General features: G+C 48.0%; 1 protein-coding gene and 1 pseudogene across 1 annotated transcript in view; one reads left to right on the plus strand and one right to left on the minus strand.

Moving 5' to 3' along the window:
* Positions 1-21,809, plus strand: part of LOC139750862 (uncharacterized) — a 710,881-nt gene that overhangs the window by 676,743 nt on the left and 12,329 nt on the right. The window contains exon 3 of the mRNA XM_071665668.1: positions 135-253. Within this exon, the coding sequence (XP_071521769.1) occupies positions 135-253 (119 nt within the window). The remainder of the gene's footprint in view (positions 1-134; positions 254-21,809) is intronic.
* LOC139750869 (organic cation transporter protein-like) overlaps positions 1-21,809 on the minus strand; it is a 249,495-nt pseudogene that overhangs the window by 136,643 nt on the left and 91,043 nt on the right.

Consider the following 21,809-nt stretch of genomic DNA (forward strand, 5'->3'; position numbering starts at 1 on the left):
CCCGACATCCATATAGTGCTATACCGTGAGATATTCCTCCACCTCCTCCTCCTCTTCTTGCTCCTCTTCCTCCTTCATCCAATCAGCCACAGAGCCCAGAGAACCTGACCCGACTTTTGACCTAACTTTTGCAGAGCTGACGGACGCAGCGCTCAAAATCCAGGCGGGATTCCGGGGGGCGAAGGCCCGCAAGGACAAGCTCAAGAAGGCCGAGGAAGCCGAGCTGAATGAGAAGCTGACCAACCTTAACACGGTGAGTGGCTTAGCACCTTCTGTCCCACCTCAGTGATTACTTGTATACTGTTATTATTATCATACTTGATCGCCGTCTCCCCCTTCAGCGAGGTAGCGCAAGGAAGCAGACGAGGAATGGACCAGCCCACCACATACATGTGTATATACATAAACGCCCACACACGCACATATACATACATATACATTTCAACGTATATATACATATACATACACAGACATATACATATAATTACATGTATATATCCATACATGCTGCCTTCATCAATTCTCGTCGCCACCCCTCCACACAGGAAATAGAATCTCTCTCTCTCTCTCTCTCTCTCTCTCTCTCTCTCTCTCTCTCTCTCTCTCTCTCTCTCTCTCTCTCTCCAGCGAGGCAGCGCCAGGAACAGACAAAAAAACGGTCTCCTTTGTGATGTCTTCATATTTTCTTCCTTGACTACGTCCTTTATATTTTCATATTTACTCTGTCAGAACAAAATATATATTCAGACTCATAGCGAGTCTTTACAATTAATTTGGTTTGATTAATATGCATTAATCTCCTGTAAACTTGACGCGGAGGCGACGTGAGCCAACAATGCAACATGCATTTGCTCTCTTCATAGCTATGCTGAGGCGCTGAAGTAGAAAGTTGGCTGCCATTACGTCCTTAATTGGTATGAATAGCTGGAAGTTATTGGGATCACAGAGAAAGTGAAGTACATTCATCCGTAAATGTTCCAACACCTCTGAACCAAGAAGAGCAAAGGTTTCAGGGTCTTATATTTCTCTCTTCTGCTGATGCTGAAGTCTACCACGCACCACACCGATTCTCTGAAGTCCTCTCCACACAAGTGCCTACGTAGTTGGAGACGTACGTGTTGCCCCGACACCAGCTAGCCTGCTGGGGACCTGCTGGGGTTCACTAACGACAAGAGAACAGACACAAGCAGAACCTTTTGATGTCGCTGTGCCGGGCATGTGTGCGTCCAACCACTTCTCTCTGCCGCAGACACACTGGTATTCAAGAGTAAACACGGGTCAGAGAAGTCCCTGCATATAATTACTCTCTCTCTCTCTCTCTCTCTCTCTCTCTCTCTCTCTCTCTCTCTATATATATATATATATATATATATATATATATATATATATACTCATTGCTATATTCTTATTTGTCTATGTAGATTCATATATATTCATTCCTATATCTTTCTTTGTCTATGTGTGTAATGACAGGTAATATTTATATTCATTTGGGGAAACTTTGAACTTTCTCTGTTCGGCCACTAAAAGCCCAAGAAAATACATTGCAAACATCGGGATTCATGTTCTTATATATATATATATATATATATATATATATATATATATATATATATATATATATATCTTCCCGGAACCAGGGAGAGGAAATTCACGGGTGTTCCACACACACACACACACACACACACCGGATATTTTACCGTGCGATATTCCAGACCCTTCCATAGGAGGGTCCAGCGTTGGATGGCCTTGTATTCTGCCGGCAAGATTGAATTCATGTTTTGACGAATTCAATAAAAAGGATTCGAGTTTGTGATGGCTGGTTCCCGCGGGGAGCTCGCCAACATTTCTGCTGCCTGCTTCACGAACCTTCCCGCCTCTGTTTCACAAGGGGGTTCGTCCGGTTCGTTCGAGCTGGTGGTCTGTACGAGTTTCCTTCGTGTGAACAGTTTCGATCGAGTGTTTCATTCGTGGTTTTTTTTGTGCTTCAATGTTTCGCGTGGTTTTATTCCCGTGTTGTGTTCGAGTTCACACGTCATCGGAGTGGTTGACGTATTATGACGAGACGCTCGTTCGTCTGTTTCATTCGATTCGGTTCGGTTTTATATCAACCCATTTTTTCCTGCATTGCAATCGTTTCGTTCGTGTTTTATCCGATTCGTTCCTCCACAATCCTTGCTGATTTTATCTGTATTTTGTTCCTGATTTAGTTTTGGTGTTTAGATATTACCATACGGTATATTTTTTTTTGCAGATGTCGATGTTTTGGTTCGCAAACAACTTCGCTATCGTAAACAACTTCGTTATCGTAGGCCATCCTGTCAGCAATTTTGTGGGCCAGTTGCCCTAGTGGTATTGTCGATAGACTTGTAGTGGTATTGTCGATAGACTTGTAGTGGTATTGTCGATAGACTTGTAGTGGTATTGTCGATAGACTTGTAGTGGTATTGTCGATAGACTTGTAGTGGTATTGTCGATAGACTTGTAGTTGTATTGTCGATAGACTTGTAGTGGTATTGTCGATAGACTTGTAGTGGTATTGTCGATAGACTTGTAGTGGTATTGTCGATAGACTTGTAGTGGTATTGTCGATAGACTTGTAGTTGTATTGTCGATAGACTTGTAGTGGTATTGTCGATAGACTTGTAGTGGTATTGTCGATAGACTTGTAGTGGTATTGTCGATAGACTTGTAGTGGTATTGTCGATAGACTTGTAGTGGTATTGTCGATAGACTTGTAGTGGTATTGTCGATAGACTTGTTCGTTAACAGCCGAGGAATTTTACATACCTGGAAATATCATGGTTGCATCTTTTGCTCCGTGGTTGGAGTCGGGGCTTCATTCGCTGCTTCGTAAACTCTTGAGAAAAGGGGGGGGGGGATTTCTGAAGCTTCGCTGAACCTTTTGGAACGCTTCGGAAATGCTTCGTCGTGTCTCCCATTGGTTCTTCAGCTGAACAGTGAACTTTGGCCAGACATGTCACCTCCTGCGGTCTACGCCTGGCTTGAAGATTTGTAGCCTACTATTTTTTTTTCATCCAAATCTAGAGACTGGACGAGCAAAGGTCTCTCAAATATACTAGGAATGCTAATACTTTCTCTAGGATATGTGGAAAGCTTTGTATAGATTTTGTGTTCGTGTTCACGGGTCAGTCAGTCTCCCTCCTCCACCTCTCTCTCTCTCTCTCTCTCTCTCTCTCTCTCTCTCTCTCTCTCTCTCTCTCTCTCTCTCTGACTCAATTTTCGATATTTGTATTGTGTTCCAGGGTCCTCTCTCTCTCTCTCTCTCTCTCTCTCTCTCTCTCTCTCTCTCTCTCTCTCTCTCTCTCTCTCTCTCTCTCTGACTCAATTTTCGATATTTGTATTGTGTTCCAGAGTCCTCTCTCTCTCTCTCTCTCTCTCTCTCTCTCTCTCTCTCTCTCTCTCTCTCTCCAATAAGACTTCGGTTGCAACGCGAGCGAGGTCACAAAAAGAATATATATATATATATATATATATATATATATATATATATATATATATATATATATATATATATATATATGTATATATATATATATATATATATATATATATACATATATATATACATATATATATATATATATATATATATATATATATATATATATATATATATATATATATATATATATATATATATAAATTAGAGAGGACACTCAGCTAGCGATGCGGGTGTGCCACAAAATGTGCTGGACACCAGTAACATAATTCTCTGTGTTTCGTTTCACGTCCAAATTTATAAACGATTACAGATTAACAGCTGATTATCAGTGATTAATTCAGTTGATAATCACAAACATGACGGTACGACCCTTTAGCACAACGGTCCGACCCTTGAACACGACGGTACGATCTTTGAGCACGACAGTACGACCCTTGAACACGACGGTACGACCCTTGAGCACGACGGTACGACCCTTGAGCACGACGGTACGATCCTTGAGCACGACGGTACGATCTTTGAGCACGACAGTACGACCCTTGAACACGACGGTACGACCCTTGAGCACGACGGTACGATCCTTGAGCACGACGGTACGACCCTTGAGCACGACGGTACGACCCCTGAGCACGACGGTACGATCCTTGAGCACGACGGTACGATCTTTGAGCACGACGGTACGACCCTTGAACACGACGGTACGATCTTTGAGCACGATTGTACGATCCCTGAGCACGACGGTACGACCCTTGAACACGACGGTACGACCCTTGAGCACGACGGTACGACCCTTGAGCACGACGGTACGATCTTGCTTCTGACCTGATCTTTTAACAAAGCAACAACTCCTGGTGTTGGAGAAAACGCCACCACCAACTCCTGGTGTTGGAGAAAACGCCACCACAAACTCCTGGTGTTGGAGAAAACGCCACCACCAACTCCTGGTGTTGGAGTAAACGCCACCACCAACTCCTAGTGTTGGAGAAAACGCCACCACAACCAACTCTTAGCGAAATGCAGGAAGAAGACAGACAAAAAAATGAACAAATGACCACAATCTTGGGGTTTTTATCCGCCAAATTACATTAAAACACAAAGAGAAAACGACGTGAAACGTCTCCCGGATTCGCAAGATACCCTGGAGAAACTCTTGGGAAAGAAAACGGGAAGAAGAGAGCGTTAGGGCAGACCTGAGTAATTTTTTTGGTCAATGCAGACTGTCTCTCATACATTTCTCTCTCTCTCTCTCTCTCTCTCTCTCTCTCTCTCTCTCTCTCTCTCTCTCTCTCTCTCTCTCTCTCTCTCTCTCTAAGTCCAGGTCCTTCATACTCAGCGCCATAACCCAACTGTAATCATGTAATTACGCGGTACAGCCGGGGGGGAGGGAGGCGAGGCCTCTTTGAATTCTCTCTCTCGACCATTTTTACGTTCCTGTATTCTGTATTCGTTCGTTAGTGTTGCCATGTACGCGCTGTCTTCCTCCCGCTTCTCTTGATACAGTGACCGCGCTTCTTCTGTACATCATCTTGTTGTTCACCTTGTGAGATCTGATTTCTATACTGTATCTTTCGCTGTATCCTTTTTTCATGGTTTCAGGAAGACTGTATCCGACAAAGTGAGTCTGGTCGATGATTGAAAGATGTTAAATGGGTGATTTGGTCGACGAATATTCTCTTTCTCTTTCTTTCAGCTGTTTGACAGTCTCTCAACTTTTCCTTGTAACTCTGCTTCTGTAACACGACTGTAGCTCTGCTCCTGTAACTGTACTCCTGTAACTCTGCTTCTGTAACACTACTGTAGCTCTGCTCCTGTAGCTGTACTCCTGTAACTCTGCTTCTGTAACACAACTGTAGCTCTGCTCCTGTAGCTGTACTCCTGTAACTCTGCTTCTGTAACACAACTGTAGCTCTGCTCCTGTAGCTGTACTCCTGTAACTCTGCTTCTGTAACACGACTGTAGCTCTGCTCCTGTAACTGTACTCCTGTAACTCTGCTCCTATAACTCTGCCCCTGTAAGACTACCCCTGTATAACTCCGCCCCTGTATTTCTGCTCCCGTAACACTGCCCCTGTAACACTGCCCCTGTTACACTGCCCCTGTAACACTGCCCCTGTAACACTGCCCCTGTTACACTGCTCCCGTAACACTGCTCCCGTAAACTGCTCCCGTAACACTGCCCCCGTAACACTGCCCCTGTTACACTGCTCCCGTAACACTGCTCCCGTAACACTGCCCCCGTAACTCTGCCCCCGTAACACTGCCCCCGTAACACCGCCCCCGTAACACCGCCCCCGTAACACCGCCCCCTGTAACACTGCTCCCATAACACTGCCCCCGTAACTCTGCCCCTGTAACACTGCCCCCGTAACACTGCCCCCGTAACTCTGCCCCTGTAACACTGCCCCGTAACACTGCTCCCGTAACACTGCCACCGTAACACTGCTCTTGTAACTCCACCGGATCTTTCTGTTTCTTCAAGTCCGTCGACCAAGTTTGAGATGGCCGCTCTGATTTAAGTCTAAGCTGCCTTAGTTAGGTTAGGTTAGGTTAGGTTAGGTTAGGTTAGGTTAGGTATTGGAATATGTCCTTATCTTCACCATCAAATCCAGATTCACATGGTTCGTTTCCAGCGAGATCTCGTGCACTGTGTCCGTACTTTCAGTTTGGTTGGACTAAACTTCTCGAGTTTCTTTTAAATAACCCTTATTGTAACTTTATGCAAAACTCGTTATCATGGACTTCCCTCGTGGGGCCCTGACATTATCCAAAGGTAGCAGACCCAAACCTTCTCTGGCGTCTCAATTACCATACCTCGAGAAACAGCCACAGACCTAAGACTGAACCCTGCTGTACGCCATAGACGAACACCCCCCCAACCAAACCCACTTGGATAACCCTCTCCTCAAACATGACTTGTCCCGTTTTCTGTGAGGTTTCAAACACCCTCTGGCGGCAGGAGAGGAACACACACAATATCCATCCACCCATTCCATCATTTTCTAATAGAACAGAGAGCTCCCTCTCGCTTAGATGTGCCCGTGATGTAGAACACACCACATCCTCTCCTGCACCCCACTATATTTCCCACTTTGGTAGTGTTTCTCCTGCGTATATAATCGTCCATTTGTGATCTCATGAATTACTACCCTCTCCCCTCCCAGCATTTTTAGCAAACCACTCTCGTCAGAGAGACATGTTTGGGAGTTCAGTGCCATTTCCTCGACCTCCTTTCTTAAAGATGAGCTCAACATACACCCTCTCCCACTCCCTTGCTACCTATGTTAGTGGCGCGTGCGTATATGTGTGCGTATATGTATGTGCGTATATGTGTGTGTGTGTGTGTGTGTGTGTGTGAATTACATACAAGTGTATACTGATGTGTGTGTATGACTTGAAAACACTGATAGATTCCAATTGCGTGTTGAGGTAAATGTCTCTTGGAAGCCAACGAACTCCATCGCCTTTTTACAAAGATTGACTCAGTGTTTACAGACTTGTAAACAATTGACGGATTTACCTAACAAATAAACACATGTTCAGTATCAGCATACGCTTAACGTTGACATATCATTTACACACGATTTACAAACTTGCGAATCGTTTGTAAAAATGCTCATCATGTAAATCTTGTTCAGTATTTACAAACTCCAATTTTTTTTTTTTTTTTACCCCATATTGTGTTTTCAAAGAACTATAATGGTCCTTCAGTCTCATTCGATTATAATCTAATTATGATTAACGAGAAAGTAATTCCTTTTTTTTGTGTTCGTATATATATACAAGTACCGAGGTTGTAAATTTATAAGTTCCTGGTCTTCTGTGTCACTTTGCAAAAGACCATGTAGTTATTTATGTAAGATATTTACGACTTTGAAAAAATCGCGTAAATTTTTCCCAGAATAGATCAAAATGTTATATATATATATATATATATATATATATAGATATATATATATATATATATATATATATATATATATAGATAGATAGATAGATAGATAGATAGATAGATAGATAGATAGATAGATAGATAGATAGATAGATCCTTCGTTAAGTACGTGAAAACAATACTCTATTAAGTACACTAATTAAAGTCTGTTAGTCTGACAAATCCATAAACTTCGTGATAATACATCTGACAGGATTTGGTGGTGGTGCAAGGGAGTTCCATTCTTTAATCTGGAACACAAAAAAACAAAAGAGATCCAGTTATGTAAGTGACAAATCCTCCTGTGCCCCCCGAGTAAATCCCACAGTGTACGATTTAATCCCCCCCGCGGGGGCTGTAGGGGATTTATACTGTAGCTTTATTACTGTCCAACAGTGCCAGCCCCACACCTCACTCTCCAACAGTGCCAGCCCAACACCTCACTCTCCAACAGTGCCACCCCAACACCTCACTGTCCAACAGTGCCAGCCCCAACACCTCACTCTCCAACAGTGCCAGCCCCAACACCTCACTCTCCAACAGTGCCAGCCCAACACCTCACTCTCCAACAGTGCCAGCCCAACACCTCACTCTCCAACAGTGCAGCCCCAACACCTCACTCTCCAACAGTGCCAGCCCAACACCTCACTCTCCAACAGTGCCAGCCCCAACACCTCACTGTCCAACAGTGCCAGCCCAACACCTCACTCTCCAACAGTGCCACCCCAACACCTCACTGTCCAACAGTGCCAGCCCCAACACTCACTCTCCAACAGTGCCACCCCAACACCTCACTCTCCAACAGTGCTAGCCCCAACACCTCACTGTCCAACAGTGCCAGCCCCACACCTCACTCTCCAACATGCCAGCCCCAACACCTCACTGTCCAACAGTGCCAGCCCAACACCTCACTCTCCAACAGTGCTAGCCCCAACACCTCACTCTCCAACAGTGCTAGCCCCAACACCTCACTCTCCAACATGCCAGCCCCAACACCTCACTCTCAACAGTGCCAGCCCCAACACCTCACTGTCCAACAGTGCCAGCCCCACACCTCACTCTCCAACAGTGCTAGCCCCAACACCTCACTCTCCAACAGTGCTAGCCCCAACACCTCACTGTCCAACAGTGCCAGCCCAACACCTCACTCTCCAACATGCCAGCCCCAACACCTCACTGTCCAACAGTGCCAGCCCCAACACCTCACTCTCCAACAGTGCCAGCCCCAACACCTCACTCTCCAACAGTGCCAGCCCCAACACCTCACTCTCCAACAGTGCCAGCCCCACACCTCACTCTCCAACAGTGCCAGCCCCAACACCTCACTGTCCAACAGTGCCAGCCCAACACCTCACTCTCCAACATGCCAGCCCCAACACCTCACTCTCCAACAGTGCAGCCCCAACACCTCACTCTCCAACAGTGCTAGCCCCAACACCTCACTCTCAACAGTGCCAGCCCAACACCTCACTGTCCAACAGTGCCAGCCCCAACACCTCACTCTCCAACAGTGCCAGCCCAACACCTCACTCTCCAACAGTGCCAGCCCCAACACCTCACTCTCCAACAGTGCCAGCCCCAACACCTCACTGTCCAACAGTGCCAGCCCCAACACCTCACTCTCCAACAGTGCCAGCCCCAACACCTCACTCTCCAACAGTGCCGGCTCTTGCATCTCGGTCGCCAACAGTGCTCGCCTCAACGGCTCTCTTTCTCTCCAACAGTACTAACCCCGTTATCTCATTCCCCAACAACAAATTACTCTCCAACAGTGCCAGCCCCAACGCCTCCCTCTCCAACAGTGCCAGCCCCAACACCTCACTCTCCAACAGTGCTAGCCCCAACACCTCACTCTCCAACAGTGCCAGCCCCAACACCTCACTCTCCAACAGTGCTAGCCCCAACACCTCACTCTCCAACAGTGCCAGCCCCAACACCTCACTGTCCAACAGTGCCAGCCCCAACACCTCACTGTCCAACAGTGCCAGCCCCAACACCTCACTCTCAACAGTGCCAGCCCCAACACCTCACTGTCCAACAGTGCCAGCCCCACACCTCACTCTCCAACAGTGCAGCCCCAACACCTCACTGTCCAACAGTGCTAGCCCCAACACCTCACTGTCCAACAGTGCTAGCCCCAACACCTCACTATCCAACAGTGCCAGCCCAACACCTCACTCTCCAACAGTGCCAGCCCAACACCTCACTCTCCAACAGTGCTAGCCCCAACACCTCACTGTCCAACAGTGCCAGCCCAACACCTCACTCTCCAACAGTGCTAGCCCCAACACCTCACTATCCAACAGTGCCAGCCCAACACCTCACTCTCCAACAGTGCTAGCCCCAACACCTCACTCTCCAACAGTGCTAGCCCCAACACCTCACTCTCCAACATGCCAGCCCCAACACCTCACTGTCCAACAGTGCCAGCCCCAACACCTCACTGTCCAACAGTGCCAGCCCCAACACCTCACTCTCCAACATGCCAGCCCCAACACCTCACTCTCCAACAGTGCCAGCCCCAACACCTCACTGTCCAACAGTGCCAGCCCCAACACCTCACTGTCCAACAGTGCCAGCCCAACACCTCACTGTCCAACAGTGCTAGCCCCAACACCTCACTCTCCAACAGTGCTAGCCCCAATACCTCACTGTCCAACAGTGCCAGCCCAACACCTCACTCTCCAACATGCCAGCCCCAACACCTCACTGTCCAACAGTGCCAGCCCCAACACCTCACTGTCCAACAGTGCTAGCCCCAACACCTCACTGTCCAACAGTGCCAGCCCCAACACCTCACTCTCCAACAGTGCCACCCCAACACCTCACTGTCCAACAGTGCTAGCCCCAACACCTCACTCTCCAACAGTGCTAGCCCCAACACCTCACTGTCCAACAGTGCCAGCCCCACACCTCACTCTCCAACAGTGCCAGCCCCACACCTCACTCTCCAACAGTGCTAGCCCCAACACCTCACTGTCCAACAGTGCCAGCCCCAACACCTCACTCTCCAACAGTGCTAGCCCCAACACCTCACTGTCCAACAGTGCTAGCCCCAACACCTCACTGTCCAACAGTGCTAGCCCCAACACCTCACTGTCCAACAGTGCTAGCCCCAACACCTCACTGTCCAACAGTGCCAGCCCCAACACCTCACTGTCCAACAGTGCTAGCCCCAACACCTCACTCTCCAACAGTGCTAGCCCCAACACCTCACTGTCCAACAGTGCTAGCCCCAACACCTCACTGTCCAACAGTGCCAGCCCCAACACCTCACTGTCCAACAGTGCTAGCCCCAACACCTCACTGTCCAACAGTGCCAGCCCCAACACCTCACTCTCCAACAGTGCCACCCCAACACCTCACTGTCCAACAGTGCCAGCCCCAACACCTCACTGTCCAACAGTGCCAGCCCCAACACCTCACTCTCCAACAGTGCCACCCCAACACCTCACTGTCCAACAGTGCCAGCCCCAACACCTCACTGTCCAACAGTGCCAGCCCCAACACCTCACTCTCCAACAGTGCTAGCCCCAACACCTCACTGTCCAACAGTGCCAGCCCCAACACCTCACTGTCCAACAGTGCTAGCCCCAACACCTCACTGTCCAACAGTGCCAGCCCCAACACCTCACTCTCCAACAGTGCTAGCCCCAACACCTCACTGTCCAACAGTGCCAGCCCCACACCTCACTCTCCAACAGTGCTAGCCCCAACACCTCACTGTCCAACAGTGCCAGCCCCAACACCTCACTCTCCAACAGTGCTAGCCCCAACACCTCACTGTCCAACAGTGCTAGCCCCAACACCTCACTGTCCAACAGTGCTAGCCCCAACACCTCACTGTCCAACAGTGCCAGCCCCAACACCTCACTCTCCAACAGTGCTAGCCCCAACACCTCACTGTCCAACAGTGCCAGCCCCAACACCTCACTGTCCAACAGTGCCAGACTCAAAACCTCATTCTCCAACAGTGCCAGCCCCAACGCCTCCTCTCTCCAACAGTGCCAGTCCCAACACCTCACTCTCCAACAGTGCCAGCCCAACACCTCACTCTCCAACAGTGCTAGCCCCAACACCTCACTCTCCAACAGTGCCAGCCCCAACACCTCACTATCCAACAGTGCCAGCCCCAACACTTCACACTCCAACAGTGCCAGCCACACCACCTCACTCTCCAACAGTGCCAGCCCCAACACCTCACTCTCCAACAGTGCCAGCCCCAACACCTCGCATACTAACTCGGTATAAGGTTCTTTCCACTTAGTGAAGATGACACCTCTCTCTCTCTCCCCATACGTAACTCAGGTCTGTGGGAGTGTCTCCTCCTCCTCCTCCTCCTCCTCGCCCCTCGCATGAATATATATGATCCAAGTGTGTCAGGAACTCACCTCTGGTTCAATACTTCAGATTTAGTAACTCTTCCTTTATCATGTTCCCTTCACGTACCTCACCCACTGTACCTCAGATCCCTCAGTAACTCAAATACCTCGCAATTGTTTCCCATGGATGTCACTCACTGGCAGTAGGTACTCTGGTCCCCTCATATTTCTCATTCCTCACAATATCTCACGTATTTCGTATTTCTCATATTCTATAACACGCCCCAGTCACCATTCCTCACATATTCTCAGATGACCATCATGTATATATTCCTGCGAGTCCACGGGGGAAAATGAAACACGTTAAGTTCCCAAGTGCACTTTCGTGTAATAATCACATCATCAGGGGAGACACAAGAGAGAAATATAACAGTCAGTTGATATACATCGAAGAGACGAGGCTAGGACGCCATTTGGTAAACATGCGTCCTAGCTTCGTCTCTTCGTTGTATATCAACTGACTATTTCTCTCTTGTGTCTCCCCTGATGATGTGATTATGACACGAAAGTGCACTTGGGAACTTATCGTGTTTCATTTTCCCCCGTGGACTCATAGGAATATATATTATATATATATATATATATATATATATATATATATATATATATATATATATATATATATATATATATTTTTTTTTTTTTTTTTTTTTTTTTCCATACTATTCGCTATTTCCCGCGATAGTGAGGTAGCGTTAAGAACAGAGGACTGGGCCTTTGAGGGAATATCCTCACCTGGCCCCCTTCTCTGTTCCTTCTTTTGGAAAAAAAAAAAAAAAATGTATATATATATATATATATATATATATATATATATATATATATATATATATATATATATATATATATATATATATATATATATATATATATATAATGGTCATCTACCATTCGTCATTACGTGTCTCATGTCTCCTTCATCCAGCACGTCAACATGCGTTTCTCGCACGGGGTTACGGCACCACGTAGGAAGCATCTCTCTCAGCGTGTTTGCTCGTCTTTCCCATTTGTCAGATTCGAACCTGCGGTGTCCATACACACACACACACACACACGTGCCACCTTGAGACCACAGCCACTGCACTCACCATCATTAGCCGCTGCAGCGACAGCTTCAACAACAACAGCTGCAACACTAGTTTCATCTTGAACATCATCATCTGCAACACTAGTTTTACTTACAACAGTAACAGCTACAACACTAGTTTCATCTTGAACATCATCATCTGCAACACTAGTTTTACTTACAACAGTAACAGCTGCAACACTAGTTTCATCTTGAACATCATCATCTGCAACACTAGTTTTACTTACAACAGTAACAGCTGCAACACTAGTTTCATCTTGAACATCATCATCTGCAACACTAGTTTTACTTACAACAGTAACAGCTGCAACACTAGTTTCATCTTGAACATCATCATCTGCAACACTAGTTTTACTTACAACAGTAACAGCTGCAACACTAGTTTCATCTTGAACATCATCATCTGCAACACTAGTTTTACTTACAACAGTAACAGCTACAACACTAGTTTCATCTTGAACATCATCATCTGCAACACTAGTTTTACTTACAACAGTAACAGCTGCAACACAAGTTTCACCTACACCAACAGTTGCAACGACAGCTTCACCTAAAACAACAGCTGCAACACCAGCTTCAGTAACAATAACAGCAACAATAAAGACAAAAAAAAATAGCAGTGACAATAACAACACCAGCTGCAAGACCACCTTCAGCACAATTAACAACGAAAGTTATAGTTCCAGCAACAGCTGCACGTACACAGCTCACAACAGCAGTAGCAACAGGTGCACGTACACAGCTCACAACAGCAGTAGTAGCAGCTGCACGTACACAGCTCACAACAGCAGTAGCAGCTGCACGTACACAGCTCACAACAGCAGCAGCAGCTGCACGTACACAGCTCACAACAGCAGTAGCAACAGGTGCACGTACACAGCTCACAACAGCAGTAGTAGCAGCTGCACGTACACAGGTCACAACAGCAGCAGCAGCTGCACGTACACAGCTCACAACAGCAGTAGCAACAGCTGCACGTACACAGCTCACAACAGCAGCAGCAGCTGTACGTACACAGCTCACAACAGCAGTAGCAACAGCTGCACGTACACAGCTCACAACAGCAGCAGCAGCTGCACGTACACAGCTCACAACAGCAGTAGCAGCTGCACGTACACAGCTCACAACAGCAGTAGTAGCAGCTGCACGTACACAGCTCACAACAGCAGCAACAGCTGCACGTACACAGCTCACAGCAGCAGTAGTAGCAGCTGCACGTACACAGGTCACAGCAGCAGTAGCAGCTGCACGTACACAGGTCACAGCAGGAGGAGGAAGCAAGTGTGTCAGTAGATGGGGCCACTGAAGCTCCTCCTCCACCAGGAGAGGGACACTCTGGACTCATTGGTGCTGGCGAGCCAGGCACTGGTACACCCGCCCTCCCCTTACCATACCCCATCATGATCCCCCCTCCTCAAAAGTGAGAAGGGGAAGAGAGGGGAAGAAGTGAGTGTGGCTCGAGAGGGAGTGAAGGGAAGGGGGAAGTTCACTCCGCCTTCAGGGAACCCTTGCCACCAGTCACATCACACCTCCGCCTCACCACCCACTGATGATAACCCTCGACTTCCCCCTCCCTGGACACACAGGCACGCCCCGCGTGTTCCTCTCCACACTCACCCACTGTGACATCCCACTGGTCGTAACTCGCACTATCAGACCGTCTCCACCTCTCCGTAGTTCAGTGTTCCACTGGCAACAACATCCCTCCCTCCCTACTGGGGTATTATTACCCTTACCCTGGATGCTTCCTGGTTCATAGTTCACAACCTAACCTCCGGACGCTGCCTCCTTTATTATATCACCTCGAGACTCCTATCGTTCTCACATTCTTGCCCGTGCCAGCATGTGCAGCCCATCCCAATATATATATATATATATATATATATATATATATATATATATATATATATATATATATATATATAATATATATATACACACACACAGTTGTTCATCCTTCTCAGATAGAACATGGTTGATGGATGAATGCCTGGCGTACACTCGGGTAGGTAAAGTGTAGTAGACCCCAAGTTGTATTGACCTCGCACGGCATCTGGCAGAATCCTTAGACACCAGCTCCCCTCCAGGCTGCTATATGGAAGGCAAGAGACAGCAAGCAGCCTGGGAGGCAGTGAGGATGTCCGTACCACCAAGTGTGAGGGACAGGGCCGCGCTCGTCTCCACTGGGAGTCGTCTAACCCGAGGTTCAATGTCGTCTCAGGATGTAGACTCATGGCTTCACTGGGTGTACTGGCGAGGGGTAGCGTAGAGAGGTACTACAGAGTTTACTGGTGGGGTTAGTGTAGAGAGGTACTGCTGGGTGTACTGGCGAGGGGTTAGTGTAGAGAGATACTGCTGGGTGTACTGGCGCGGGGTAATGTGCATGGGTACTGCTCTGTGTACTGGCGAGAGGTGGTGTACAGAGGTACTGCTGGGTGTACTGGCGACGGGTAGTGTACAGGGGTACTGCTGGGTGTAATAACGAGGGGTTAGTGTAGAAAGGTATTACTAGGTGTACAGTGTTGATACAATGCATAACACCGAGGCCAGGTACACAGTAAGGACGTAGGTAAAGTGAGACAAAAGACGACGAAGTGGTGGAGGGAGGAGCTGGAGACGACCTGATGATGGACTGTTGTTATAAAGTGCTTTCAGGTCAAGTCTTTTCCTCGTGTGTTTATACATCACAGAGCAGACAGTCTTGGGGAGCCAAGGTAACCCAGTACATGATGAAAGTCTCTGAGAATAAAGATGTGTCAGTACCTGTGAAGGTGCGGGAGAAAGAAATAATATCAAAGATGCCCGAGACGCCCCCTCTCATTTTTTTTTTCTTTTGCCTCGCCAGATTTTTAAACGTACCCACATCAACATCCCACTGGCGTCTCTATATTTACAGTGACAGACTCGGGTAATATAACAATACACTGTCGACATCTGCAAAAGAAAAAAAAAAAAACAGACCTTGAACTTCTGTTTAGACGACTCCCAGCACACACAAGCCTATAACAGCTTTGGAAGTATCGGTATCCACACTGACTCCCACATTACGATTTCAGTCGTATTGATTTCCAGGGCCGCCTCAAGCTAACTGGTGTCTGAGAAAAAAAACACTTTCCTAAAGCACTTCAGAAACCTGTAGGCGAGTACGATCCAGACCTCCTCTCCATAGCCTGAGCCTGGCATACCTGTATTTACGATTTATCCAGACAGTTCTCTTCCTTACACCTACGCGTAGAGAAGATGAGCTAAACTCATTCACGGGAACCAAGGTCTCGCCCGTGCTGGGCCACAGTAAGGCCTTACCCTCAAGCAATAAGGGCATAGCACACTCGGAAAATCGTCCCACGTCCCTTTCTAGACTTTACCCTGGACGCTCGTAAACCCGTTTGACGGTAGTGTAGTGAGGAGAAGGAGGAGGAGGATCTGTGCAGGCTAGCAGCCAGGGTTTCCCTCCCCTTCTTCCTCCCTCCTCCGCTCTCCTGACTCTAAACACTCGGAACTGCCTCATGACATCCATTAACCTCGAATTCCCCCAAGAAACTCCTCCTTCCACAAGGCCCGTCGGGAGGTCGGCCCACTTCGCAGATCATGACAACATTTGGCGGATTGTAACGTCTTTCCCTCCCCTCTCAAAATGCACGGACGGAGCGCCCGCACTCACTCACTCACTCACCCAGGGACGAATCCCCGACGAGTCATTTCGAAGGTATGGCCAGTCGTTTCTGTGTGGTGGTGACTCGTTAGCATCATGTCAAGAAAAAGAATATTTGTCTCGTATTTTAGCAATCGTATGGGCCACATGAATTGAGCCGTGTCAAAAAAGAACAAGAAAAAAAGGGACTTTTTAGAAGCATCAGTCATCAAACGACACCAATGCCTACTGATAGACGCCCCGAAGGCAGCAGATACACCCGGTCTGATTGGACGTAAAGACGACATACTACAGAAAGGAAAGAGATTGTCTTGAGAGGGTCGGGCTATTGCCCGTGTGACGGGCCGAGACCAAATCACCATCTGGTGGAGACGTCAGCAACTCCTCGGCCGACATGGGAGGAGAGGAGGAAGACAGGTTAGCTACCTGGCCTCCTCCTCCTCCTCCTCCTCCTCCTCCGTCATCGTCTTGTTGAGTCACCGGGACGACAGTGTTGCCAGCAGTTGTGGGGATCCACAGGGGAGAGGTCGTGCGCCCCTAGTGTAGTGCGTCGTCTGGTCATCCAAGCGCGGACGATCGTTCTGCCTGACGTGCACGGTCGGGCAAGACAGGGTTTTTGTAGACGATCCGGTCGTAATCCGCAACTATCAAGGAACTTAAGAGAATATATGAAGGTTTAGTAACCTTACCTCAGTCCAGTAAAGCTTATGTGAACTTGTCAAGTCTCGGTTGAACCTGTGAATCAAGTTGCTCAGTCTCGGATTAAACTGCCTCATACAACTTAGGATATACAAGGTTAGCATGAAGATGGGGTTGGCAGTGTTACCCTCAGTCCTTGCCCAGCCTCGCTGTACGAGGCAAGATCATCACAAACCCAGGTCTGGACAGAACAGCTACGACAGGCGAGCACCAAGCGACGTATTGGTCTCAAGCCTTCTCAACTACGTCAAGCTCCACGAGAACTGAAACGGCGACGAGGATTTAGTGATAAGAACAACAGATAAGTCCAGCATTTATGGTTCTTCTCAATTGATAAGATCACGACAGCAAGTTCAATTTCCATCATTGAATGAGAGAGAACCAGATTTGGCCGCATTCATTCCCATACTCCTGTGTCGTCTGCTGATGTTGGAGTTGTTCACCAACACTTCTCCCTCATTATAGGGACAGCACAGGTCGGGTGACGTACAGAGCAATGAGAAGATACACAAACCCCGGCAATCCACCTCCGCCTTATGATTCCCCACAGGTTACTCCACCCCGCACATAACAGGTTGGATTAAGAGATCATTTCGCCCAACATTCCTGCCCTGTGCTCTCCACGATCAACTGATGAATTCAATGCCATTCTCCGAAGCCCTCGACCACATAGACTCATGGCATCGCTAGATGTCGCGAGGTTTTTCATTTCCTAATGTACACCAGTGGAACTAAGTGTTGAGGTGATACGCAACGGTGTCTACAACCTCCCCCAATCCAGACCAGCAGCCAAGACTCGTGGTATAGCCACACTATTAGATGACCTATACCGCCTGCTGGCACCAGCTAAGCCAGCCCCACACCCCGCAGCCCTGATGGTGACCCGTGCCATCAGGTAGAGCGCAAGGCGCCACGGCCTCTCTACTGGAACCAACTCTTGATGGCCTCTACATGTGTCATGTAGACAACCAAGTTCTACATGACAGCACCGTCTACGTCCGTCCCTCCGTCCGTCCGTCTACGTACTATACTGCCGGTATGTTGATGACATTAATGTCGTCATAAGGAACGAGGAACATCTTAGGAAACGACAGAAGGCTATGGAGGAGACGTCTGACCCGAGACTCACTTGGGAGTTGGCTGTGGACGACAAGACCTCCCCCTTCCATGATGTCACCTCCGGACTCATGATGGGGGGGCAGCACACCACACCAGTGTTCACCGTCAGTGGACCAGTTTGGGGCAGGGGTCTGGACCGCTGGGAGTGAGGTGGTGCCCCCGAGAGAGGAGGAGGAGGAGGAACACATTAAGCGTTATGAGATCCTGCCTGAGTCGTGTTCACCACGACTGGTCGTCATGGAACCTCTCCCACTGAGGAACCACTAGGGTCGAGCCAGTGGGAGTTGATGACGAGTCGTGTTCACCACAACTGGTCATCATGGAACCTCTCCCATTGAGGAACCACCAGGAGTCGAGCCAGTGGGAGTTGATGATGTTTCTGATGAGACCATTGATGAAGACGCGAGTGTGTTTCGCCACACCCGACACCAACTTGCAACTGTTGATGATCAAGTTTTGTAAATAAAAACCAGACGTCTCCTCCCCACCGGACGGACGGACGGACGCGCATCCTGAAGATGATGATAGACAGGAGCTTTACCACCAACATCTCTGATGATCGTCTCATACATCATCATTTACTACGAGGAAATTAGTGACTGCATTACGACAACCCCACACAGAACAGTAACCCAATACAGTCAACCAATGTGGTGTACAAGTACTCCTTCCCAGTTGAAGGTGGTAAACTTCAAAACAACGTGAATATATCTGCTGGTTGTGTGAGCCTGATGGGACTTGACCAGAGTAGACCCCGTTGCTCACCAACGTGGAACGAAGGGTATTCGAATAGTCATTTCCCTATTAGGGGTGACCATAGCCTAGCGGTAGCACAACCTGGCTGTTGGAGGTTTGTGTGCGTTTCTGTATATGTTTTGTAAATTCTGTTAATTACAAACTTGGTGTACAGAGACAACTTTCACATTTTCACCTAACCTAACCAAACATCAGGTTTGTAATGATCCACTGGACGCACTCTGGCCTCACGTGGAGCATAGCAAACACGTCTGGCTTCGTGTGCTCCCTGGTTCATGACCCATGACCTACTCGTCATCGTGAGAATCGAACTCTGACACTGTCAGAGCCTATAACCAACGAACGAACCCTAGCTGGCGTGGTGGGGTGGGGTTACTTAATTCAGTCAGCGAACCCTGGCCTCATGAATACCATAAGCAAGCCACCACCTGCGACCCAACGGCCACCGCACCCAACCAGGTCTAGCCAGGTGGTTTACCTCAGCTCTCAGGATCCTCTCCCGAGTGCCATTCACACACACAACTTTGAGCCTCCCAGGGGCGCCGTAACTCAAAAAACTTCCGCCTCCTGGAGCGACGCCACACGCAACGAAGTGCGACACCTGGAGGCCATCTCGCTCCGTAAAGGTCGTGGCGATCCCGTAGACGTCAGGTTAGAAACAAGAACGAAATATCTCCTCAAGATGGACTGACGGCGCTGGCGCATCAAGGTGATCCACGATATTGATCGAGTATTGATCATCTAGACACAGTAACGTGCAGAGATGTAGGTATCAGATGATATTACAACAGCCTTCTTGGGTCTTCGAGGTAGTGAGGTACTCTGTTGGACGTTTCAACTCACTTCGAGACGTTAAAACGAGTGTGTTGTTGTGTCGCAAGTGTGCGACTTGTGTCAGGTCGAAAAAAAAAAAAAAAGAAATTGCCTTCGAAGGTTTAACTTCCAAGACAGGTTTTTCACGTGACGGTGCGCCGTATCTCCACAAGCCTGAGTGTAGTTGGTCCGTGTTTTGAGGTGTGTCGGGAGACCCTCCCAACCTCAAGTTATGTCCTCAAAGAATGAAAGAAAAGGTAAAAGAACTTGGCAAATTTTTGTCCAGTATGTTTAGCATTCCCTTCCTGGTTTTCCCGCCATATACATATGTCACATCCTGGTCTTCCCGCCACATTAACACCTGATACGTATGTCAGTTGCCCACCCTGATGGACGAGAACTTCTTGCAGACCATCTCTCGATCTTTTAGTCCACATTTTAAGCTTACTCTTCAGAAGTAGGCTGATGGACGCATTCGGCCCATTGTGACATGTCGTCCGCCTACTCTGGCGTGTTTACATTTCTGCAAGAATTACATTTCTCAACAATATACAGTTGATAATGAAGTATATGTAACGCTCAGACACTACTTTTCCTTCTGATTGTGTAAAGAAATTCCACAATAGTTTTATGGACTTGTGCCCTGCTGTCATAGGCCGCAGTGCGAGAGGTTACCACAGGTCATCGAGTTAAAAAGGAAGTAGGTCGAACGCTGCGATATAACTGTCGTCATCTGGTTCGTGGTCTCCCCTGTACTTGCTCTCATCACTAGACCTTACTTGTAGCATCAGGTGTTTGGCTTCGAGGCCAGCATAATGAATGAAGTCTATCTCCATCCCCTTAAGCCGTGGTAGTTATGGGTCACACCGCTGTGAGCCACAGTTTTGCAGACCTGGTAAGAAATGGCTAGACACCTCAAGAACTAAAAAGGGCTCCTCAGTCAAGCACAGACTATAGCAATCCTTCCAGTCGATATTCGGATGAAGACATACGAGTGCGGTTATCCTTCTTCAACTCTTCTACAATACATGTAGCCCCCGTAGCCGAAGAAGTCCGTCCTGATACCTGGAAGATATCTTTTCAACCCTTTAACAACTGAGCAAGACACCTCACGATACAGTCACTGTAAACCCAAGACCAGTTTTCGCCAACTCTGGTTTTATGGTTCCATCAGTCTGCTCTCCGCCCAGGGGAAGGGGTTCGTGATCCTGTGTGGCAAAGTTGGGTTTGCTTGAGCGGCCGCGGTACCATTACTATGCAGACGAGTCTCGTGCCTTCACATTATGTTTTGTGGAAGAAGTTCGTGAGGTACGGTTTTCCCTGCTCAGGACAGAATTCGTTTACAATATACGTCAGACTCCGGTTAGTGCTCCAGGCCATATGCGAGGTCACGAGGAGTTATCACAGGTCACAGAATGAGTGGAAAGGTTATCCCATTTCAAGATTAGAATGTGAACAGTTATCATAAGAGTGATATCACATGTTATCACTGGACATAGATCAACAGGGAATGGTCGCCAGACACCACCATCGTCCACAACGTCAGAGATGCAGATAATCACAGATCAAACACAGGGATCATAAACAGGTCATCAGAGATCATATACAGCAAGACCTTACCATGGATCAAAGAGGAACACGGTATGAGATCATTAGATGCGACGTAGAGTTCAAGGTCACCTCAGGTCTTCAGCGGAAGGAGAATTGAATGTAATTGAATTGTAATGGTTGAGGACACTAGCAACAACAACGTAACCTTTCCTAGGTAAAGTATGGAGGCGCTCTTGCCCAGACCAGGATGGTGTGGAAGGTGCAGCATTACCGTAAGGCGAGGCGAGTTGGTCGTGGTAGGGTGAGATGAGAGAGAGAGACAGGTTTGCCAAGAGTCCCGTGGTGCTGGTGCAGGAG

This window comes from Panulirus ornatus, chromosome 1 (assembly GCF_036320965.1).
Source record: "Panulirus ornatus isolate Po-2019 chromosome 1, ASM3632096v1, whole genome shotgun sequence".
Taxonomy (NCBI): domain Eukaryota; kingdom Metazoa; phylum Arthropoda; class Malacostraca; order Decapoda; family Palinuridae; genus Panulirus; species Panulirus ornatus.